The following is a 25,538-nucleotide window of genomic DNA, read 5'->3' as shown; positions in this document are numbered from 1 at the left end:
AAAAATATGTCACCTCCATCCCTAACAGGTTCACCCTTTACGCTCAGTGGTATATTCTCAAGAGCCTCCAAGAAAACTGGTAGTCTAAATGAAAAGGGGAATATAACTTTATTTTGACAAATATGGTTTTTTTGCTGTATGTTTTTTTAAAGACTCGAAAAAGCAACTTTGTAAACTTTAAAGTCAGTCATCTGGTTCCCATTTATCTTGACTGCCAAAAATATATAAGAATTAAAAGGACAAAAAAAGACATACAGACATTTAGAAAACTGGTGCTTCTACTTCATATCTAAATCATAAGCCTTGATGCAAATTACTAAAAATTCCTAAATTACTAACATAGAATTTCCCCCAAAACAAACATGCATTGTAAAAACATCTAACTCATTGTCTAAGAAGTCACTGAAAATACATACCTCATTGAAATAACACTCTGCAATTTATAAGATATAGCACCCTAAAAACAAATAAGTTGTATATTTTTGTGTTTAACTCTAATATCACTAGGAGAAACAAACAAAACTGATAGTACAGAAGAAGTCTGAATCTGCTAATGCTGACAAACTTGAATTTCATGCTTAAAACTTGGACCTTCTCTAAATACAAGTTGTAAAGCAACATTTTACTGTTCATCAATGTGACTGATATAGAATACATATATGTTTGGGCCTATCTTTGTCTCAATCAGAAAGCAGCTGCTTTGTTTCTTAGCTAACATATTAGACAAAATGAAAAACATATGACTTGATATATAGGTCTTCATTTAATAAATTAATATTTTATTTACTAAAAAGAGGTGAAATGATTAGGCATGGTAGAGCAATACACACTGATTATGACCAGTTTTAGTACGTAATATTGCAAGTCAGAGGAACTAGACAGATTTACCACTTATTAAAATTAGTCTGAGTACAACCCCCTGCTCCAAAATATTACCTCTCACCCAGGGGAAGAATGCTAGCACAGCCTTCTTTACCTCATGGGAAGTGTTTTAAGGCTGACAATCTCTGAAGTAGTATTCATTTCAGCATCTTGGAAATAAACCACAGCTTTACTTTCTTATTCAGCCACGTGGGATTAATGCATAGATAACAATATCTATATTGAAGAAAATCACAGGAGAACTCAAACTCTGCTACAACGGTAGGTGTTCTTTTCTAAGAAAACATCTTAATCTACAGCTCAACTAAAACAGTTTTAACTAAAGTAACTACTATATCAATTTCATTGGGAAAGTACAACAGAAACCTTTCAAGTTTACTTAGAAACTTATTACTTCTTGATTTTTTCAGTGAGGGTACAAACAATGAAGTCTTCTCAATTTAAAAAAAATTATATGCATTTTTCTTTTGTTCATTTTCAAATCCAGTGTTTCCACAGACAAAAGACTACACATTTCTTAATTTAAATTAGCTTTGAAAATCATTATTTTGAACTTCTAAATAAGACTTGGTCTTTTTGTTTTTAACAATTTAACCACATGCATGCCAAGTATTTCAAATACTGTTTAACAAAATTTTCTGGCTATCAAACAAAAATGAAAGAAATATGATATCTTGCTAAATTTAAGTGACTGCAATGAGGTTAGCATTGCCCTCATTATTTAGAAATTATTAAGCTTTTATTTATTACTTCTTAATATATCTTTTGCTGTTAAGTGCAGATTTTTATAGGGCTAACATCTAATTAAAGAATACTAAGAGTTAAAAGTTGATCCCTGTTTCTTATGCATTAGAAACCCCTGCCAACAAGTCCTCTAGGCTTTAAATATTGTTTTGACAGATTGCATTTTTATTTCCAGTCACAAAGAAAGTGTTCTCGATAGTCAACACTACCATTTCTTCTCCAGCTCAGAAAAAGCCAGACTCATTTTCTCTGCTAAAATGACGACTTTGCAGACCATCTTTTTTTTATTTTTCATTGTGCCTTTGGTGAAGTTAGTACCACCAATTCAACAAGAGTCACTCAATCTTTATGAGTATGATACAGACATTTTTGAAGAACTGTTTAAACAAGATTATGAAGACAAATCCCAGGATGCAATAAAGAAAAAGGTATTTCATTTATATTATAAATTAGTTATATAATCTTAAAAACCTGACAAGCATTATGAATGAATTAGTTGTCAGATCCGTGTATACACATTTTATAGAAAATTCTTGTAACGATAGGGAAAAGGTGGATCACTTAAAAATTGAAGCAAAGCAAAAATAAAATCACAAAAGAATTCTTAACTATGGTTTTCATTAAGGGTCTGAGAAACCCAGAGAATATAGGCAATCACAAAATTGATGGTTGACACACCATTCTTAGATCCCTTACCCTGGTGTGCCCAGGTATTTCAAAGATCTCAAAAGAACATGTCATGTCCAACAGACAACAAGGTGAGCCAAAGCTTGAAAATCAGCATGTAGTTAGTCTTAATTCAGGATTTTTGTTTGTTTGTTTTGATGTTATAGTAGTATTTGAAACACTTTCATGAAAGTATGTACCATACATGTAATATATCATAAACCATAGCAGTTCTTTTGAGCTGGCACACAATCAATTGTAATATAATACAGCTTTTGTTTTTTAACTTACAGTCTGTAATAGCTCTGAGTGGTTGTATACTACCAAGCAACAGTAGGGAATCATTGCAATATTAATACTCCGTTTGTATGGGCTGAGGAGAATAGAGAAGAAAGCGTGCACTACATCAATCCTCAGCACCCCCCTAATGACCAATTGTGAGTGATGCTGCTGTCAATCCTGATGCCCAGGAAGTCAGGTACTTAATAAGAAGGAAGATTTAGTGCAAAGTGTCAACCTAAAATACAAATCTCATAGCTCTGTTCAGACTACTCCTGCTTCTTGCAGCTCCCATTGACCTGGAGCAGTGAACCACGGTCACTGGGAGATGCGATCGGCTGAACCTGCGGATGCGGCAGGTAAACAAACTGACCCAGTCAGTCGCTCTAGTTTGCAAACCACTGATGTAGACCATGCCTGTTTGGTGTTTGTCCAACCTGGTCTTAAAAACTTCCAGTGATGGGGATTCCACAACCTCCCTTGGAAACCTATTTCAGAACTTAACTACCCTTATAATTACCAAGTTTTTCCTAATAGCTAGCCTAAATCTCCCTTGCTGCAGATTAAGCCCATTACTGTTTGTCCTACCTTCAGGGGACATGGACAACAATTGATCACCACCCTGTATAATAGCCTTAATATATTTGAAGACTGTTATCGGGTCCCCCTTCAGTCTTCTTTTCTCAAGTTTTTGGTTTGGTTTGGTTTTTTTTTTTTTTTAACTTTTGCTCATAAGTCCAGTTTTCTAAACTTTTTATCATTTGTTGTTCTTATCTGGACAGTCTCCAATTTATCCACATCTTTCCTAAAGTGTGGTGCCAAGAACTGGACACAGTATTCCAACTGAAGCTTCCCCAGTGTTGAGTGGAATGAGAAAATTACCGCTCATGTCTTACATACAACTCTCTTGTTCATGCAGCACAGAATATTATGCACCACAGAATATTTTTGACAACTGCATCACACTGTTGACTCGTGCAATTTGTGATCCACTATAACTCCCAGATCCTTTTCTACAGTGCTACTACCCAGACAGTTATTCCCCATTTGATTTTTCCTTCCTTAGGGATGTACTCTGCACTTGTCTTTACTGAAATCAACAAGATAAAATTCAGATCAATTGTCCAATTTGTCAAGATCATTTTAAATTCTAGCCCTTTCCTCTGAAGTGCTTGCAACCCCTCTGAGCATGGGGATATAAAAGTATATTTTTCACTCCGTTATCCAAATCGTTAAGGAAAATATTGAATAGTACTATACAAGCACTCACTCCTATGAGATTGTACTAGATACACCCTCCCAGTTTGACAGCAAACTTTCAACCACTCATGCACCACCTTAAGTCATTTTATTTAGACCATATTTCGCTAGATTACTTATGAAAATGTCATGTGGAATTGTGTGGAAAGCTTAACTAAATTCAAGATATACATCTACTGCTTTCCCCCCATTCACTAGGCCAGTAACCCTGTCAAAGAAGACAATTAGGTTGGTTTGGAATGATTTGTTTGTGACAAATCCCTGATAGCTATTCTTTATAACCCTATTATCCTCTAGGTGCTTACAAACTGATTGTTTAATAATTTGTTCCGCTATATTTCCAAGTGTCCAAGTTAAGCTGACTGGTCTATAATTCTCCCGGTCCTTTTTGTTTCCCTTTTTAAAGATGGGTACTATGTTTGCCCTTCTCTAGTCCTCTGAGTTCTCAAAGATAATTGCTAATGTTTCCGAGATTACTTCAGTTAGTTCCTTAAGTACCTTCAGATGAATTTAATCTGTCCTGCCCAACTTGAATATATCTAACTTACCTAAATATTCTTTAACCTGTTCTTTCCATATTTTGGCTTGCACTTATGCCTTTAGTATTGCCTTTTTGAGAAACTGCCACACCTCCTGAATTCCTTAATCCCTTAGATTTTCTTCCCATTGGATTTTACCTGCCAGTTCTCTAAGTCTGTTAAGTCTGCTTTTTTGAAGTCCATTTTCTATTAATTCTATCTATGAATCTTTATTGTGCAGCTTTTGCTTCTTCCCTTCCTTAGAATCATGAAATCCATTATTTCACCATCACTTTCACCCAAATTGCCTTCTACCTTCAGATGTGCAACCGATTCTTCCATGTTGGTCAGAATCAAGTCTAAAATGGCTGTTCCCCTGGTTATTTTGTCTGTTTTCTGAAACAATACATTCCAAAAACTTATTGGAAATTTTGTGTTTTGCCATATTACTTTTCGAACAGACGTCTCAATAGTTAAGTCCCCTGCTATTACCAGATCTTGTGTTTTGGATATTTCTGTTATTTGTGCTAGAAATGACTCATCTACCACCTCTAGTCAATCAGTATAAGTTAGGGGTTGCAGCAATTATACAATCAAGTCTTATCTTACTTGTTTTTACATTAATTCCTCTCACTTCATCTTTCTTCAAATAGTTCAGTTGTTAACCTAAAGCATACAGATCTTTGCTTTATTCTAAATGTGTGTGAATAATTTCTATATCAGGTGTTTATTTGGTTACCACAGTAATGAAAGAATAGTTGTCTTTTTGCAATTAAAACATTGATTTACACAAACGAAAGGACTGGCGATCACTTAAACTAGATGTACAAACAACTGATAGCTACCTAAGAATTCAACATCCTTTACAAAATTACTGAAAAGACTAAAGCTTAATATAAGCAGGCAAAGCATCAGATGATATGTACTTTTTAAATTATTCTGATAAGAGGGAGACTACTTCATGACCAAAAAACAAAATGAGAAGGCATATATGTAAATGCGGGAAATGTCAGTAGATATGTATTTGACTGATTCAAATGCCCAAATCAAAGTCCATATAAACAGTGCATATAATTAAACAAAGTCTACTGTAGGCCACTCTGCATAGTAAAGTGTTAGGAATGTAGCTGGTCATTATTTCCATCAAAACAGTTTTCCACAGACAAATGTTTCCTTGCAACAAAAAAATAAAATAGTTCCTTATGTGCTATAAGTAACTTTGGATACTTTCCTGTTTCTCTACATCCTTTCTATATATGAGTGACCAAAAATGGACACAATATTCCAAATGAGGCCTAACCAAAGCCAAGTAGAACAGTACTATCACCTCTCATGGTGATTTGCATACTATGCCTCTGTTAGTGCAGCCTAAAATTGCATTTGCAGGTTTTCTTTCTTTCTTTCTTTCTTTTTTTTTTTTTTTGCAACAGCATTGCGTTGCTGACTCAGGTTGAGGTAATGATCTACCACAACTCTGATCCTTTTCAGCAGTGCTGCTGCCAAGCTAGTTATCCGCCATTCTGTATTTGTGCATTTGGTTTTTCTTCCCTAAGTTTGGCACCTTTGTCTTTGTTAAATTTCATTTTGTTGTGTATAGCCCATTTCTTCAAGTTATCAAGATCCCTTAGAGTTTTAGCTCTATCTTCCAAAGTGTCAGCAATTCCCCCAAGCCTTGTGTCATCAGTGAATTTGATCAGTATGCTTTCTATTCTTACATCCAGCTTATTAATAAAGATGTTAAACACCAGACCCAGAAAAGATCCCTATGGAACTTCACTGGAAACTTCCTGCCAACCTGCCATCATTCCATTAATCATTACTTTTTCTTTGCAGTTTTTTAACCAGTTCTGTATCCACTTAAATGGTATTCCCACTGAGCCCACATTTCTCTAGTTACTTATCAAATGTCATGTGGGACGGTGTCTAAAGCCTTGCTGAAGTACAGGTATATTATGTCCACCACATTCCCCCTATCCACCAAACCAATAACCCTGTTAAAGAAGGAAATCAAGCTGGTTTGGTATGATTTGTTCTTAGTAAATCCATGCTGGCTGCTAGTGATTACACTTCATCCTCTAGGTATTCACAAATTGAATGTTTTGTAACTTGCGCCAGTGTGAGAGGCCATGGAGCCTACTGCAGCCATTACAATAAACTGTCACCTGTATTGCTGTTTCACAGCTACTCTGTGGTCTGTTTGGGCAGTAACTGCTTGTCTTACATCATTTCAGCACTTTCTCCAACTACTTGTGCCAGTTGCTAAGTAAAAGATTTGCCCCATAAAGATTGTTGTTGTTTTTTTTTAAGTATATGTAATTCAGACTTGATGTATCATAAAATCCCTGGAGCAATTCTACATTCTTATGTAGTTGCAAATTTATTAGTTATGTAGCAATGACTGTTCAAAGAACAACACCCATACCTCTTAGATCAAGATCTATCACTACATTTACATTACTATGAAGGCAGCATTCCAAAAAAACCTTAGTTCAGGTACAACAGAATCATGGACTTCACACCTAATAACTCTGGGCAGAATGTCAAAGCAGCATCAATTTTAAATTTATACGTTTGTTGTTATATTTCTAAATTCAATTTCCATCTGAACACATTATATCTACTGTTGATGTAATTTACATCTAAGTAAAATAAAACTGAAAGATTAAAGATAAAGCCTCTCTTCCACTTGCTTAATTTTGTGTATTTGACAGTATTTTGTATATAATCAGTTTCACTGTTTTGCTAATAAACTTCCTGTCTCCTGTGGAAATCACCAATGAGTTCTCTTTGAAGGGAACTTACATGCACACTACAGCCGGGATCGATGCTCTGAGATCGGCTCACTGGCGGTCGATTTAGTGGGTCTAGTGAAGACCCACCAAATCTACAGATCGCTCTCCAGTTGACTCCTGTACTCTACCTCCGATGAGAAGAGTAAGATAAGTCGACAGGAGAGTTTCTCCTGTCGACCTCCCACAGTGTAGACCCCGTGGTAACTCGACCTAAGGTACATCGACTCCAGCTACGTTATTCACATAGCTGGAGTTGCATAGTGTAGGTCAACTTACCGCGGTAGTGTAAGACATAGTCTTAGGCTCTGCAAGAGGTTACTTACCACAAAACAGCAGCAGCAAGACTGAAACCGAGGCCTTGTCTACACTAGAAAGGGTTTGCTGGTATAGCTACATTGGCTAGTGGAGATAGAGTTTATATCAGCAAATAAGGTTTTTTGCTCATGTAACTGCATTTACACTATGGCTTTTGCCAGCATAGCTTTGTCAGCTAGTGGTAGGATTTCCCCACACACACACTCCTAATCAACATAAATATGCCAGCAAAACTTTTAACGCTAGGTGGGTTTTGCTGGTATAATTAAAACAGCAAAACTATCTACTTTGGATGCAGTTTTATCAGTATAAAAGTAGGGCTGTTGATTAATCGCCATTAACTCACGATTAACTCAAAAAAAGTAATCACAATTAAAAAAATTAATCATGATTAATCGCAGTTTATATCACACTGTTAAACAACAGAAAACCAATTGAAATTTATTAAATATTTTGGAAGTTTTTCTATATTTCCAATACTTGATTTCAATTTACAACACAGAATACAAAGGGTACAGTGTTCACTTTACATTAAATATATTTGCACTGTAAAAATGATAAAAGAAATAGTATTTTTCAATTCACCTCATACAAGTACTGTAATGCAATCTCTTTATCATGAAAGTAGAACTTACAAATGTAGATTTTTTTATTACATAACTGCATTCAAAAACAAAACAATGTAAATCTTTAAAGCCTACAAGTCCACTCAGTCCTACTTCCTGTTCAGCCAATCACTCAGACAAACAAACTTGTTTATATTTACAGGAGATAATGCTGCCTGCTTCATATTTACAATGACAATTTACGTCACCTGAAAATGAGAACAAGTGTTCGCATGGCACTATTGAAGCCGGCATTGCTAGGTATTTACATGCCAGGTATGCTAAACATTCGTATGCCCCTTCATGCTTCAGTCACAGACATGCTTCCATGCCGATGACGCTAATTAAAAAAATAATGCATTAATTACATTTGTGACTGAACTCCTGGGGGAAAACTGTACATCTTCTGCTCTGTTTTACCTGCATTCTGCCATACATTTCATGTTCTAGCAGTCTCTGATAATAACTCAGCACATTGTTCATTTTAAGAACACTTTCACTGCAGATCTGACAAAATGCAAAGAAGGTACCAATGTGAGATTTCTAAAGATAGCTACAGCACTTGACCCAAGGTTTAAGAATCTGAAGTGTCTTCCAAAATCTGAGAGGGATGAGGTATGGAACATGCTTTCAGAGCAACACTCTGATGTTAAAAGAGCAACACTCTGATGCAGAAACCACAGAACCCAAACCACCAAAAAATAAAATCAACCTTTTGTTGATGGTATCTAAGTCAGATGATGAAAATGAACGTACAACAGTCCACACTGCCCTGATTCGTTATAGAGCAGAACCTGTCATCAGCATGGAAGCACGTCTTCTGGAATGGTGGGAAAAGCATTAAGGGACATATGAATCTTTACTGCATCTAGCAAGTAAATATCATGTGATACCGGCTACAACTGTGCCATGAGAACAGTGGAATATGAAAATATGGAAAACACTGTTAACATACAAAAGATTTCATAACTAGTTTGGAAATTACGTGCTAACCAAACTTATTCTCTTTTTATGGAACTCACTAAAGTTAATTTTGTACCCAAAGTAATACTTCAAGCCTGAGCTTTTGTTCCCTGTCATCATTTCCTGACTGGGCTTTCTGGGTCCTCCGCCTCAGTTGAAGCGATGGGCCTTACCATCCCATTACCCAGAATAGGTACACACCTTCCAACTTCTGCAACAAAGGAAGCAGCTGGTTTACAGACATTACATTTGTGACTGAACTCCTGGGGGAAACTCTACATCTTCTGCTCTGTTTTACCCGCATTCTGCCATACATTTCATGTTATAGCAGTCTCTGATGATAACTCAGCACATTGTTCATTTTAAGAACACTTTCACTGCAGATCTGACAAAATGCAAAGAAGGTACCAATGTGAGATTTCTAAAGATAGCTACAGCACTTGACCCAAGGTTTAAGAATCTGAAGTGTACAAACTGATTCACTGCCAGCGAAGGACCATCCTGCGAACTGAATAAGGCAGGAGTCTGGTAGAAAAACTAGTATGTGATCATATAATTAAAGATCATATCATAATGCATACACACAACAGGGCACAATTGATGTTTCATAAGCAACTTTAATATTAGCATTTCCTAACTTTTGGGTGCTTCATTCTGCAACCTTAATGTTCCTTTAGTATTGTATTTTGTGGTTTAATTTCCTATATTTTTAAAAAAGCAAAGGGAAAAACAAATTTAAGAATGGCTAACCACACTGGACCAAACTTTGGCCATCAGCAGAGTTAGAACCATTACATACAATACAGAGACCTCTACCACCTAAGCTAATGGAGTAACTAATAGCAATAATACGTTGTCTTCCTCTATGTCAGCTAGTCATTATTGAGTGAATGACATACACTTAGCCACCAGGTTAAAGTACCTTGCTGAACTGGGGCAAATATCTGCAAGGGGATAGGTTTGGAAAGTAAAGTTTATATACACTTGATAAAAGATATTAGCATGTTTAATGTTTCAGGAGAAAAATTCTCACTGACTTTTTATTCAGAAGTGTATTTTATTTTACTGAGACTATTTACGTATATAGACGGCCTCAGGGTATTAGGATTGTTACCTATTTGCAAATAGTCTTTTGAATGCTGATGCCAATTTGAAATCTAGTCAATTTCTAAGATTAAGTTAAGAGCAGTTTCAGGTATACTCCTGTTCCATATTCTCCTCCTACTCTCCATTATTTGTTGTTTTATAACATTTTCCTATTATTTAAGAAATACTTTTCTTTCTCCTCTCTGTGTGCGAAACCCACAAACAAAGGGGAAACTGGAAACTGAGTATATATCAAATGCTGTCCAAATGCATGAAATAAACAATGTTTTTCTCTAATTCCTTTCAGTTAGAAGTATTCATTATAAGAATAGTAAGCAGCATATTTTAAACTGTAGTACAATATTTAAGTTTGCCTTTAATGATTTGGTTTAATGGCTTGTCTTTAATGAACACTCCATTTTTATTACCTTTGTTCTTACAGGGAAAAGATGGCATGATTCTTTCTCCTGACTCTAACATACAACTGGAACTGCAGAGAGATGAGAGTGTACCTAAAGTACGACCAACCAAAGATACAAGTAAGTTATAGAAAAGTTACATTATTAAGCTTTCTAAAATAAAATATTTCACATTAAAAAAATAAGAGTTCAGTGAAAGACAACTGCATACAGCATTCATCTTTTCATTTATAAACAAGGTTTTCATGAGCTCGTGGGATTTCTGCTAAATCTGGGGTCGAAATTTTAAAGAAGCTCCAGATACATTCTGAATAGACGCAGACCAGTTTATCTGATGCTCCTATGACATCCTCTAAACAAACACACATATTGAATGGCCAAATGAAAGCATAATAAGGCTAACAATATGGACTAGACAATCAGGAAAAAAAAAAGTCAACTAATTCATGTTGAAGTGAAATGCGCTCACCGCAGCCTGTATGTGGTGAGTCTTTGGCTGGATGGTGAGACATAGAGGTATTACCCTTTAAGGGCTCTCTCTCAACAACAGGTGAGGGGGCCAGGGACAGGTCAGGGGTGGGGTCACTGCCCTTTCTGCAGACTGGAACGTAATGAGTATGTTTAGAACCCACACAGCCCGGGAGAAGCTGTTGTTCACCTGGATCAGGCTAGCAGCTCCCACTCTCCCACTCATAACATTTGCAAAAGAATTGGATGTCTATACGGCCAGCCGTGGGCATTACTTCAGTGACCCATTTTCTTGTTGAGCTGGAAAGGTATTTCCCCCTCACCACCAGATTGGCCAAGACAGGGTGGAGTGAATTTTTTTTTGCCTTCCTCACAGTAGGTCGGCGACCCAGTAGGTTGTGTGTGTTTGAGTTTGGGTGTAGGGATTAGGTTATTATGTCACAACTTTGTAAGTAATAATTGTGCCAGATATCCAGTGTAGATAATCATTATGGAACAGATACAGTTATTAGATAAAACGGTCTGGCAAAGAATTTGAAAGAAAGGATCCCTTAAGGGACCTGTGTAAGAGGGAATGTTGGGACTCCTACAACTGGAACAGCATGAAAATCCCTCTCCTTTTCTAGCCCCACAACAGGATGGTTGGGACCAGGTTGTGGATTATGTGGAAGTGATTATGGAAATAATCATGACCTGCATTATACAATGTATTGCAGGGTTCTTTCAGATATCTTCAGTGAATAAATTTGCAGTCTAATTACACCACATCTATTTCCTGCTATCTTTCTTACAGCATGGCCAGACAATGGGTGAAGTGAAAAAGTAGAGAGACTTCTATGGAGAGTGATCTGCTCTCAGCACCTCAACTTCAGAGAGGAGCAGAATATGTCTGTACTGTAGCTAGACAGAGCTTAATACGTTAAAATCAATACCTTGAAATGCATCCAGAAATTAAGCAGAAGCCAAATTAATTGGGCACAATACACTCCACAAAAGGATCATGGTTAAGGTTTCCACAGCTACATTGTCCACTAGCTCAAGTTTCCCAGCAGTTTTCAAGTGTATCCCCACAAATAGCTTTTCTGTAATTAACTATGGTGTGATCCACATGTGAAAGGAAAAAATAAATTAAATAAAATAAAAAATAATAAAACCCCCACCTCAAGCCCCCATCTCCTTGACAAAAATAAATTAAATAAAACAAACCACTCTTGGGTACGACTGCTATCTAGAAAGCCAGGATCAAACAATGATTTAACAAGACCCTCAAGTTAAAAACATTTTAATCAAGGAACAATTATAGCCTCCACCATCTACAGACATTTCCCCAGCCAGCCAACATGCTCTGAAATGAATCATCTGGCAATTAGTTCTCATCCAATGGTGAGCAAAGCTAGTGCACCCTCCAACTCCAATGAAAGAATCATGCAATGCAATGTTGATGGTGTATTGATGGCAATGCTTCTCCAACCACTTCACTATTCCCTGTATTCACATACAAAATGAGCAATTGGAGTCTAATGGTAGAGATCTGAAATCACAGGCAAAAGACTGAATGCAAGGCTAATGAATGGGGTCCAGTATTAACCCCAGGAATCTCTCAAAGGAAAGAAATAACTGAAGGCTTACCAATTCTCAGCTTGCCCATACCTAGCAGCCATTTCATCAAGACTTCATTAGTTATGGGTTTCAAAAACTGCCAATTGTTCTAGAAGGATCTTCTTTGTTAGGTGGATAGCAAAAAGACATGTACCTCCTATGCACTATACCCAGATATATGTGGAAGATGACTAAAGGTTTCAATACCACAAAGAGTTAGAAATTAGAACAAACAAAAGTTTAAGCACAATTGAATTCAAAGCTGCAACATTAACTTTGAGGCAAAGCCTGAATATTCCATGATTTCATGAATGTGCAATTTGCCTTAGCATCCTTTGCTGCCTTCTGCCTTTGCTGCAGAATTGTGCTCCAGAATCCAAATATTGTCCTATTCTTATATGTCTTTCCCAGCCCTTGAAAACATGAAACAATTAGAAATTGATAGTTTTCATCCTGAGCCTGCAGTATACCTGAAACAAAAGGTCAAAGGCACAACCTGCCCCATTACTTCAAATGAGTTATCAGAAGCTTAAAAATAAAGTAAACACCAACATTAAGTATTTCACTGCTAATTATTTTAGCAGACACATTTGGACATTTCCCTCATTTCCCAAAATGTCTTCCAACAAGCCAAAAGCTCCAAGTATTTTCCTACTCAACTAACAAAACCTTCAACTTTCCCATACAAACTTCTAAAATGCAGTTATGTTAATATAAAAATCTTTGGCACAATGGAGATTAAAACAACAGTGACAAAGTAAAAACAATTAATAAACTATTGGGATATTAATTTCACTTTTTTCATTTAATACATTAATTTATTGCCTATATTTTTCAATGTAAATCAAACTGGCCAGCAATTTCTAATCTGCCACAGGATCCAAGAAACTTGAAGTATTTATGTTCTGCTTGCACAGAGCACACAGGCCATGCTCTTAAGATATAGGGTAATTTATGGTCTCACTCTCTGACTGGTTCACGTGCAAGCTTTTGCTTTTCTAAGATTTTTTTTCTAACGTAACTTCCACTTTGAAAGCAATCATTTTTAAGGAAGGCAAATGACATTACAATCAGTTATACTGAATGCTTATACAGCTGTAATCATTTCAAACCAATTCAATAACATAGTTGAGTAACTCTGATAAATGGTGCTTCATGAATAGATTTAAAAAAGGAAGCTAGAATGTGTAAGTAGAAAAGTGCAATTATCAATACAAGGAATGTGTAAGAGAAAGGATTTGATGACTATGATGTCTTTTTTGACCCTACTACCTTGAGAACAAATATATAAAATCCTGAAAGAAGACAAACCTTAATTCAATGAAATTCTATTTTTTGTATTAGTTTAAAGATTGATTGCCAATCTTTTAGCTTTGTACTGATACAAGAAAATCAAATTCTTTGTTTGCAGATTTGCCCACTTGTCTGCTGTGTGTGTGTTTAAGTGGATCGGTTTACTGTGAAGAAATTGATATTATTGCTATTCCCCCTCTGCCAAAGGAAACAGCCTATCTTTATGCACGATTCAACAAAATAAAGAGAGTGGCAGTCTCAGATTTTGCTGATATTCGTAAGCATGTTTAGACTTTAATCTTTTTAATTAGGTGATATGTACTTATAGTTTAAAGTTAAGTTCTTCCTTGCATATGGGGGGGGAGGGAAGGGGGAATACCAAAACAAGATACATTTCATATTCATTGTTGAATTCGACCATTGTCTTAATATGTTTTATATGTAACACCCTACTATTAAAAAGGAATTGTAGAAGCAAATCTGAAAACCTAGCTAAACCCAACCTATGGCGGGCGGAGAGGAGGGAGGCATAGTTGTACATACATTAGTATGTCCTGATAATATCGGGATATCTGGCTACCCTAACTCACAAATACCATGAACCACATAAGTAGTATTGTGTCTCAAACTGGGTTGTCTTAAAGGAACCAGAAACTATCAAGAGGAATTCACAGAGGTAAAGAAAATATACATTTTTATTACTTCAAACCTTTTTCTGTGCTGATTGCCCTGCTCTCCCTAATTAATTAGTAGGAACATATAGCAGAGAAACCTGGTCTTAACTAAAGTTAAGCATGTCACCGTTAATGCAATACTGAATGTTCAAATTAAATACCAAGCTGTCAAAAGTAAAGAAATTCTACAAATTAAGATTTCTCTGACATTGTCAAGTCCATCTCTTTGTTCATATGCAGTATCATTTATTCTCTTCTTTGTTGAAAGTGACTTTAAAAGCATTTGTCTTAAGAACTGGGCTTTCTCCTTTTTGTGATTCTTTCGGAAATATGAAGGAGGCCTGGATAGCTTATTTTATTTATTATTTTTTCTTATGCTTATCTTTGACCGTAGAAATTTAAGTATGTCCTTGGCTGAAAGAGATAATAACTAGATAACTAATCAAATGGTGACACTTCTAAGGCCAACAGTGTAGAGAGAAAAGAGAGGGGATTTTGTCAGACTTTAAAAACTGCTTTTATTTTTATTTATCTATTTAACCTCAATGACTAATTAACATTTGGAAGGACGTATTTGTTGAAAATTCACATGCTTTTTAACTTATATTCACCCTATCAGGAGATAGAATAAATCTCTTAGAATCTGTGTGTTCAAGTAAAGTGAACATACACATCAAGGGGACTGAATTAAAGTTACACAGGCAGCTACTATTATGGCATTTCCAAACTTTGAACGTTCAACTTGGCAACCTTACTATTCTTTGAACAGTTTTCTTCAATGTAATTTCCTTATTTTTTAAAACAACAAACAGAAAAAACAGAAACTACATCAAGTGGCACCCTCCTGACCCCCCACATAGGTGGTCATCTGGAACAGGACCCTTAGATCCACAGCACAGACCTCTTATCACTTGAGCTAACCAATAAAAGTAGTAGGCTTTTATTCTCTGGTGGATCATTCACTAATTGTTAGCCTCTTTACAAACTTTTAGTGAATATGTGTGAACTGAGAGTTTTTCAGATGCTTATATCTTGACCACATTTGGGTGGATTTTCACAGGGACAAGAGGCACATCCCTAAAACCTGGGCAACTTCTGTGCCAAATTTCAAGTTTCCCTCTAAAAGATGGAGACACTAGAGCAGGAGTAGGCAACCTATGGCATGCGTGCCGAAGGCGGCATGCGAGCTGATATTCAGCGGCACTCACGCTGCCTGGGTTCTGCCCACCGGTCCGAGGGGCTCTGTATTTTAATTTAATTTTAAATGAAGCTTCTTGAACATTTTTAAAACCTTTTTTACTTTACATACAACAATAGTTTAGTTATATATTATAGACTTATAGAAAGAGACTTTCTAAAAATGTTAAAATGTATGACTGGCATGCGAAACCTTAAATTAGAGTGAATAAATTAAGACTCGGCGCACCACGTCTGAAAGGTTGCTGACCCCTGCACTAGAGCTTCTCAATGAAATGGTTTGATGTACATAATTTTAACTGGGCAAAACTACTTATTTTTCCCGAGCCTCTCTCTTGGCTGAACTGTTTGTTTTGTTTTGTGTTTTTCAGCCTAAGGTATTTGTGGAGAATTTTAGCCCAAACAATTAAAGTTTTAAAAAGTTATAAGAAACTGAAAACAGAGACTTATAATGCAAAGTGTTTGGCAATCATATTTATAAGCATTTCTACAAGAGCCACTTATAATAGGAGTATATTATGCTTTAGTGCATTTTACACACCATGAAAAATAAATGTAATATTCGGTTTTTTGTTTCCTTTATATAAAGCTACATTAAGAAGAATTGATTTAACTGGAAATATGATAGATGAAATTGAAGATGGTGCCTTTTCAAAGCTTCTGTTATTAGAAGAACTTTCACTTGCTGAAAATAAACTGATAAAACTTCCAGTTCTGCCCCCTAAGCTAATTACATTTAATGCAAACTACAACAGAATTAAGAGCAGAGGTATCAGAGCAAATGCTTTCAAGGTAAGTAACAGAGGTTATAAAAATTGGAGTAACTTACATAAAATTAGATAAATAACCATTATCATAGATGTAGTGTTTGTTAAATATTTGTAAACTTTACTGTAAGCCTCTGGGCATAAGTATAGGAGGTTTTCAGATTTTTAAAACAATATGCTTTTTATTTAAGGTATATGGAACAACAGCAATGCTCTGTTAATGATGCAAATTAGTTTAATTTTAAATAAAATTTTGCCCCTCCTCGCTTCTAAAATTCACATAAAAAAGTGCATTTGGTTTCCAAATTGGTTGATCAGGGGCCAAGGCAGATTTTTTTTTTTTAAACACACTAGGAAGTGAATTGGATAGGAGCTTCCAAAATAAGACACTCTTAAAAGAGTTTTTATACTAAAAGATTTGAGGAGGACCAACAACCTCTCCAAGCCTTTTGATACTTCCTGTGGAAATGTCCTTCCTGCACACCTCAGATGATCTACAGAAAGGAGGAAAATGACACTCTGGTCTCCCACAGCTACCTGTGTTCTTATTCAGTACCCCTCTCCTCCAGCATTATACATGTGAGTTCTGTAGAAAGAGGGCTTTGTAAGAATATCTGATTATCTGCAACAGAGGACAATTTTCCACTACCCCCATGACTCAGGAGGCCTATTAATCTTCAGTGAGCTTCCACTGGCTCACCCCAGGCCTGAGTAGCTTATTTTGGTTTGTCTGGGACCTAGTAAACTACTAATACTGGGAATTCTGAGGAGTATCCTAAGAGTCTGGGAAATGCAGGTAGGACAAGTGCGAACATGGAGCTAAGCATCTTCAGGCTTACTAGTAGGATCCTAACAATCCCAATAAGGCTTTTAGTGAAAAATACTTGTAGCCTTAACTTCACCTTAAATTTTTTGTATGGAAATAGTTCTGTAGCTATGGAGAGCTATTACATTGTTACATAATAAGCTGTGATTATATAACTAAACTAAACAGGGCTTGATTTGGTTCTAATTGTGAATTTGTATGTCAAATTGTTGGCACAGCAACCCAGAAAAACATGTTGATATATGGCAAAAAGAGATTACTCAAAATAGAAGAGTCACTGAAAGCACCATGACACCTGCTCACACCAGTCACGATCCAAAATTCTTCACCGCAAGAAGGACATAGCCCACCTTGGTATTCAGCTACAAATATGGTTATGGAAAGTGAGGGAAAACATTAACAGAACAACAACCAACAACAACAAAACATAATTACAGTCACAAGAAGGGTTAACACTAGAGGATATTTTAATCACAGCCATATTCAAATACTCTTAAATAAAGCTATGGCATTGAAGCCTGAAGTTTAACAGAACTTGTTTTATTAAATTTTTTAATCTCTCAAAAATGTAACAAATCCTGTTCAAGCAATTTCTTAGTATGTTAGGGCACTGGTTCTCAACCAGAGGTGCACATACCCCAGGGATACACAGAGGTCTTCCAGGGGGTACATCAACTCATCTAGATATTTGCCTAGTTTTACAACAGGCAACATAAAAAGCACTAGCTAAGCAAGCACAAACTAAAATTTCATACAGACAATGACTTGTTTATACTGCTCTACATACTATACACTGAAACTTAAGTATAATATTTATATTTAAATTGATTTATTTTATAATTATATGGTACAATTGAGAAAGTAAGCAATTTTTCAATAATAGTTTGCTGTGATACTTGAATTTTTTTGTCTGATGTTGTAAGAAAATAGTTTTGAACTGAGGTGTAACTTGGATACACAAGACAAATCAGACTCCTGAAAGGGGTACAGTGGTCTGGAAAGATGAGAGCCACTGTGTTAGCATATTACATACACTACTTCCAACAAAAGAACATTTAAACAGGATGGCTTTATGGACATATATTAGCCAAGGTATGTATTCAGAAAAAAAATGCTGATATCTATTGTTAAACAGGCATGGGCCACAGGTGGAGCCCCTGACTCTGTTCCCCCCAAGGTCAGGGACCCGAGTGCCTCTGTGATCGGAGGAGCCCCAGGTCAGCCGAAGCCCTGAGCTTCCCCCCACCTGCCCACTGCGCCTCCCCTCCCCATACTCCAAGCCACCCGAGGGAAAAGCGTCTCATCCAGAAGAAGCTTTTGATATGCCCCATGCAGGTTCTGGGGCGGTATGTGCTACTCAACTTGCTGGGTTCATCAGTAATTTCTCTGGAGTCCAGGGAGATTACTGATGAACCCAGGAAGTTGAATACCACATACCACCTCCTCAGCCAATCTGGAACCTGCATGAGGCATAATAAAGCAAAAACTTCTCCTGCCAAACCCCACAACCAGGGGTCCAGCAGTAGCACCAAGAGAGAATGAGTCTCTCCTGGCCTATTATATCTGCTGTCCATGTAGACAGGCACAGGAAGGACTGAACTACTGACATTGTAATCAAGGAAAATCAACACTAATTTTTTTTTCTCCTTTTTTCTACAGAAGCAGACCAATTTGTCATATCTCTATCTAGCACACAACACACTGGAATCTGTACCTCTTAACTTACCAGAGAGTCTGCGTGTTCTGCACCTTCAGGTCTCAAAGTATTTTTTTAATATTGTACAACAAAGGGCACAGATAATCATTTAGATAAAATAAGATCACTCTTGCTTTCTTTCATTATTCGTTTTCAATTTGGTTCATACAGTTGTTGTGTTACCACTGTCCAAAAACATTCCACTGAAAACTAAACATTAGTACAAACATGTACTTAAATATATTTTGCACCGTAGCACGTGCTCATCCTATCTTTGAAACATTAAAAAGCAATAAAGTAGTTGAGACTTCAAATAATTATTCAGAATAAAGTAAAATAGAAGGTCTCCTAGCCACAAAAGCTGTTTAGTGGCTGATTGTAACTGCAACACTGGAATTTGTCACTACTTCGTCTATAAACACTGTTTGTTTCTTTATTTCAAGGGCAGTCACCGGCCACAATGAGCAATAGAATAACCTCTGTCAACAAAATGTACTAGATTTCACTACCAATGTAATATTACTAGTTAATAACTGCACCCATAGAATAAACCCTTCAGAAGACTTAAAAACAAACAAACTTAAGATTTAAACTCAAAAACAACAAAATAAAAAAACAAGAAAAAATGAGAGCCATATTTAATTATTAGTAAGAGTAAGATACTTTCATCCAGGTTTTGATGCTGAAGCATTTTCAAAACTATCTTTGTTTTGTTTTGCAGTTTAACAACATAACCTCAATCACAGATGACACATTCTGCAAATCCAACAACACACGTTATATCCGTTCGCGTATGGATGAGATAAGAATGGAAGGCAACCCAATCATCTTGGCAAAGCATCCTAATGCTTTTTCTTGCTTGAAAACACTGCCTGTCGGAGCATATTATTAACCACTATCTATTAATTATACTAAAACTTAAGTATGGTAACAGATGATCATTCCTGTTCCTTTTTTAAATGACTATATCCTTTCCCTTGTTAATTATGTTTTTCTATATACCTATTCTATGAACTTTTAATTATGTTAAAAATGTAGTTCTAGTCTGAAAAATCACTATGTAAAAAAACCAGCATCTTCTCACTTGGCATACCCAATACCACCTGTACTTTCAGATTCATGTGAGTTTATAACAGTGTCAAAAGTATGGGCTTAACCATGCAACACTTACTTCTGCAAGCATCCTTTACTCATAAGTATCATTCCTTTAACTTCAGTGGTTTAATTGCAACACTCATATGAATACGGACTGCAGGATCAGGCTGTAAGTTTTAATTACTTTATTCATACTAACACTGCAAAGCAAACACAGCTGTGAGAATGTTATTCTGGCTTGCACATCAGCAGAATTGCTAATTAAGTTCCAAGAGACAGCCACCCACCCACACAACTCAATTGCAAGTTGGAGGCAATGGGGTTGCACTGGTGTAACTACAACCAGAATCTGGTTCAAATCATTTTAATTACTGATTAAAATCCATGACCTGTAAAAAGCATAAGTTCACTCTAAGTCTTTGCCTTGATCAGGGAAATCATTGAATTCAGATCAGGCTTCAGCAGATGAACTTTGTTTTTCTTTTGGTAAACCAAGAAAGTTTCACTGGAACTCCCTAAGAAAAAATAAAGATGGACTTTTACAATGTCACTTTTTAGAATAGGAGCCATAGTTCAATTACTGGAAAAATGTAAAAAACAGACACAGAAAACTTTAAAATGCTTAGGAATAAAATGCAAAGTTGGTTCTATCTTAAACTGTAAAACTGTGTGAAAAACTAATACAATTATATTACCAACATGGTTTTACCCTTTTAGCTTTTTTCAGATGCAAGCAATATAAAGGGACAGTCTCAGATTAATGGTGGGGGCTTCTGACAATTCAGATTAAATAAAGATAACTACACCTTAAAGATATTGATTCTGACTTAACACAAATACACAATTTCAGATTACTTTTCTTTTTCTGTTTTTGTTTGTTTCAATAGGAATTTGCACAGTCCTCATTTGGCTTAGCTGCTTCATAAATACAAATGTACAGAAAACCCTAATCACTAATACTAGACTTATTTTTCCCACACAAGTGGTAAATGAAAGGAGCTTGTTGAAATATGAAAAGTTCTCAACTTCAGAGCTACTATTTTTTTTTATTTGTATAGTTATTTAAATTTCAAATACATAAAGGTATTTCACTTTGGAATCACTGTTTTTCCTTAGTAATATAAGCCAGTTTACAGTAACAACTTTTTTTTTATTTCCAGTCTAATTAAACAATAGTATGACAGTGCTTGACCTGAGCAACAAATGTAGTTGAATTGAATATTATTATGTGCACATTAAAAGCCTGAGATACTGTTAGTAGGCACCTATGAAAATTAAAACCTAATAGACTTTTTAGTAGTGTCAAAATCAAAAATTGTTTGGCTGGTTTTAATATTCTTGGAGAAGAAAATGATTATTTTATAATTATTTAAAAAATAAAAATAAGCCAGAAGATTTTTTTTATATTGAATCCATAATTAAGAAAAATCACAATCACACTTGCACCAGTATTGTTTCATTTTTATTTCTTTTAAATCCCCTGAAATTTTGAAAACTAAATCTATCACTCTTGTTGGGGTTGATGAATTCACTAGCAGCTAGAACACTTGATTTTCATTTTCCATTTAAAAAAAATTACTTGAGTCATGAAATTACGAGTCATAAAAATAAAAACATCCACCCCACAGCAGCCATGATTATATTCCAAGTTCAAGTCAAGCTGATGCCAAAAGGGAAAAAAAAACAAAACATTTCTTTGTCCTAGTAGTGGCCAATGTATAACAGGAAGAAAATTCATCTTAACAATAACCAGTATGAGTAATAATGTTGTATATGTAGCAGGTGCACTATATTTTGCTCTCATTCCAAACCTTGATTGGTAGAGAAAGCTCTTTCCATACGTAAATAGGACCAAAGAACAATGACTGAAGTTGGTTTAGGACGGCTTTCCTATGAAAACACAGTTTTTTATACATATTAGAAAGAATCATCAATATTTCTTAAAAATGCTCTTTAACGGTCATTATTAAAGATTTATTTATATATTGTACCACAAACTAGCAGGTAAATTAATTTAATCTCCTAATATTCTCTCAAAAAAGCTAAAATGCTACAAGACGACAAGGGATAGTCTCTGAAATACTAGTGTATGTAATTTTATATGGTTTAATTTATCATCCTCAACACAGTGTAGTTTAGCTCTCAAAAGCCTTAAAGTAATATAGGAGATGGGCTGGGAAATTAAGGAATTTTTGAAAGTCTATCATGTACTTGTTTCGCCTTCATTTCTAATAATCTCTTATGAAGCTGAATACAGATTTCTTAATCTACTGATTTTTTTTGACCAATCATTCTTTTGTAATCCACGGCTTTTTTTAATGAAACTTGAAAGTATCTTTTTCTTCTTTATTAGTCCAGCAGTATCAGTTAAGATACAGAACTCCTCATTTAACATCCTCCCGCTTAACGTTGTTTCAAAGTTATGTCACTGCTCCATTAGGGAACATACTTGTTTAAAGTTGTGCAATGCTCCCTTATAACGTCATTTGGCTGACTTTACAAGGGGGCATTGCACAAGTTCCTCTTCTAGGCCTCCTCCTCTCCCTTCCTCCCTCCCGTCCAGTGCTTCCCCCGTCACCAAATGGCTGTTTGGCAGTGCTTAGCACTTTCTGTGATGGAGGGAGGGAGGCAGGGAGCAAGCGAGCAGGGAAGCTGCCTCCACACCCCCGGCAGTCAGGGCCACCCGGAACGCAGGGGCACAGGGCTCTGGGCCCTGGCCTGCAGCTCTAAAGCCCCTTCTGGAAGCCAGCCAGAGAGAAGCAGCACTTTGAAGGGGAAAGCACTGCTTCTCTCCGGCCTCTGGCTGCGCAGCTGCCCCTGCTCCTCCTGAGTCCTCCAGCCCATGGAGAAGCAGGGGCAGCTGCACAGCCAGCGGCCAGAGAGACGTAGTGCTTTCCCCTTCAAAGCCGTCCGGAGAGAAGCGGCGCTTTGAAGGAGAAAGTGCCACTTCTCTCCTGCCGCTGACTGTGCAGCTGCCCCTGCTCCTCCTGAGTCCTACGGCCTATGCTCGCAGGGCCACATTCCAAAAGAGGCTTTAGAGCTGCAGGCCAGGGCTCCAGGGCCCCTTAGCCCAGGGCCCTGCAGCCCCTAAAGCCCCTGCATACCAGGTGGCCCTGCCTGCCGGGGGGGAGGCAGCTCCCAGAATCGTGGCTCTGGGAGCGGTGCTGCGCTATGCAGAGCCACCTGCACACCCCCTGCACCAAACAGGATCTGCCCCAGGTAAGTGTTCTGCACCTTCTGCCTGCCCCAGCCCTGAGCCTCCTCCCACACGGTGACCCTGAGCGCCTTCCCGCACCCTAACTCCCTCCAAGACCCTGCACCCCCAGCCCTGAGCCCCAGGGATAAGCCAGGGGCACCTCCCCAACACAGTACAGTACAGTATATAATGCCTTTTGTCTGCCCCCAAAAAATTTCCTTGAAACCTAACCCCCTGCATTTACATTAAATCTTCTGGGAAATTTAGATTCGTTTAACATCGTTTCACTTAAAGTTGCATTTTTCAGGAACATAACTACAGCGTTATGTGAGGAGATACTGTATGTCAGCATAGCTGAGAGCAGATTGTGTTACTTTAAATTGTATATCCTCTGTACCAGCAGCAAATGGCCTTGCCTATGTTAGAATTTCAGCCATTGATGTAGTGGCACCAGTGTAAACCCCTCGTGTAGATGCACTGGACTGGCGCAGTGAGTCTGTATTAGTGATGATAGTGGCGTAGCTACACTGGTAACTAAAATCTAAGAGACAAGGGCTTACAAGACATTGTTTTTATCAAAATTCTACTTAAAACTAATTCCTCTTTCAGAGGTGGGAGTGATAGTTATATACTTTAAAATTTACATATTTAAAATCTGGAGGACAATCTCTATGAGATTACAACATTCTTACGTTAAGTTACATTTTGGAACTATAATGTTTGACAGTGTCACTTTAAAACAACTGCATCTGCCTATTTATGTTATTAATTTATTCACATGCTATAAACTCACTAAGAAGCCAACCAGGTATACTGTTCTGTACTTTCTTGTGATAATTACTGATTGCTTGCTTTAAAATCAGACACTGACTACATAACTCTCATTGCATTTTGTGTCAGTTTAACATTTTACTGCAATCATCAGTTCATATATCACTTAACAGTTTTAAATACAGTCCTACCAACTACATAACATCCATGTACTATACATTTTTTGTGTACAAAATTCAAACAAGCTTGATCTTCCAGTCTAGTAATACGAAATTATTATGGCTCTTAAAAGAGAAAGTTCTATAAATGAGCAACTAACAAAAACCACCTGTGACTGCTTCAAACCCCAAAAGAAATATTTGTACGGAGACTGTCACATATTTGCAGCATTTACTAAAAACAAACTGGTTACTCGTGGCAACCCAACCAGCTAGCTGTCCCAAATTCCTTATCAGACATTTGAAACAAATAAAAAACTGCCCTCCAAACCATTGTTTTAATGTCTCCCACTTACTAATATTTTATTGCCCTCCAACAAATCATCAAAACAAAAATCTCATCTTCAGAGTGGTCCTTCATACTACAATAAAACACACCATAAGCAACACTGTCATTATTTCCAAATATGAACCTGTAACAAAAGGCTTCAGTATGATACTGTGCAACGTCATCTGGTCATAACATTCATACAAAATCTAATACAACAGACAAAATGGTGATGCTGTATCAAGGCCCATAGATTAAGATGTCTCCTGTAAAGTGAATACTGTACCAATCTTTATTTTTAGCGTAGGTGTATCCTTTTTTATTTTCCATACTAACAGTACTATTTTAACCACTGCTCACCTGCCTCTAGGTGCATTAATAGTAAAGTCAAAAAAATACCTTAGCAGTCAAATTATCATTTTTTCTGCTGACTGTTTGTGACACCTTTGAACCTCTTGCTGTCTCTCCTATCTCAGAAAACATTCCTTATACATCTGGTAAAATTATCACAATGTTGTCAAGACCAAGTGGTCCTCTAAGTCTCTTAACAGGTCTATACTCATTAAGCATGCTTGATAAAGTAAAAAAGGTCCCCAAAAAGTATGTTTTTCTTAACCCTCTTCTAGTAATTTTTTTCATAGACAGGAAAGTAACTTTAGAATCATTACATTTGTCATACTGATGGATAAAGAGTGTTCAATTTGTTATGTTTACTACTTATTAGTTAACATTAATATTTTGCATCATAAACTCCAAGAATTGAAGCAAGCAAATCTTTTCTGTTCCTTATTATTCAAGATGTTCATTATTAAAGTCTTTTGCATGTAATATTCAGGGACTAAGAGAAGAGAAAATGGCTTTCAAAAAAATTATAATCTGAGGTAGTATCTTAGTGAGATCTCAGGGTTTTATAAAAGATTTTTTCCAAATTTTTTAATATG

The 25,538-nt window shown here is 36.5% G+C and overlaps 2 protein-coding genes across 4 annotated transcripts in view; one reads left to right on the top strand and one right to left on the bottom strand.

Annotated features, from left to right (window-relative positions):
- The window catches only part of CENPP (centromere protein P), a 294,323-nt gene that overhangs the window by 224,161 nt on the left and 44,624 nt on the right, over window positions 1-25,538 (bottom strand). The window lies entirely within an intron of this gene.
- Window positions 956-21,235, top strand: OGN (osteoglycin). 2 transcript variants are annotated; one of them, XM_050957894.1, is made up of 7 exons: window positions 956-1,143; window positions 1,850-2,054; window positions 10,553-10,649; window positions 14,008-14,166; window positions 16,350-16,552; window positions 19,013-19,108; window positions 19,771-21,235. In XM_050957894.1, the coding sequence occupies exons 2-7, from the start codon at window positions 1,884-1,886 to the stop codon at window positions 19,939-19,941; spliced, it is 897 nt and encodes a 298-aa protein (XP_050813851.1). In that variant the 5' UTR covers window positions 956-1,143; window positions 1,850-1,883; the 3' UTR covers window positions 19,942-21,235. The 2 variants fall into 2 exon arrangements, with proteins under 2 accessions (XP_050813851.1, XP_050813850.1); XM_050957893.1 differs by having other exon boundaries at window positions 1,802-2,054.

This window comes from Gopherus flavomarginatus, chromosome 6, assembly GCF_025201925.1.
Source record: "Gopherus flavomarginatus isolate rGopFla2 chromosome 6, rGopFla2.mat.asm, whole genome shotgun sequence".
NCBI lineage: Eukaryota > Metazoa > Chordata > Testudines > Testudinidae > Gopherus > Gopherus flavomarginatus.
Note: the sequence above shows the minus strand (reverse complement) of the source record. Positions and strands in the feature narration are given on the sequence as shown.

Bases quoted from the DNA above. Each gene is read 5' to 3' on its own strand.
- OGN (XM_050957894.1), top strand. From the start codon at position 1,884: ATGACGACTTTGCAGACCATCTTTTTTTTATTTTTCATTGTGCCTTTG. The intron at 2,055-10,552 runs GTATTTCATTTA...TTGTTCTTACAG, and splicing joins AGGATGCAATAAAGAAAAAG to GGAAAAGATGGCATGATTCT. The intron at 10,650-14,007 runs GTAAGTTATAGA...CTTTGTTTGCAG, and splicing joins ACGACCAACCAAAGATACAA to ATTTGCCCACTTGTCTGCTG.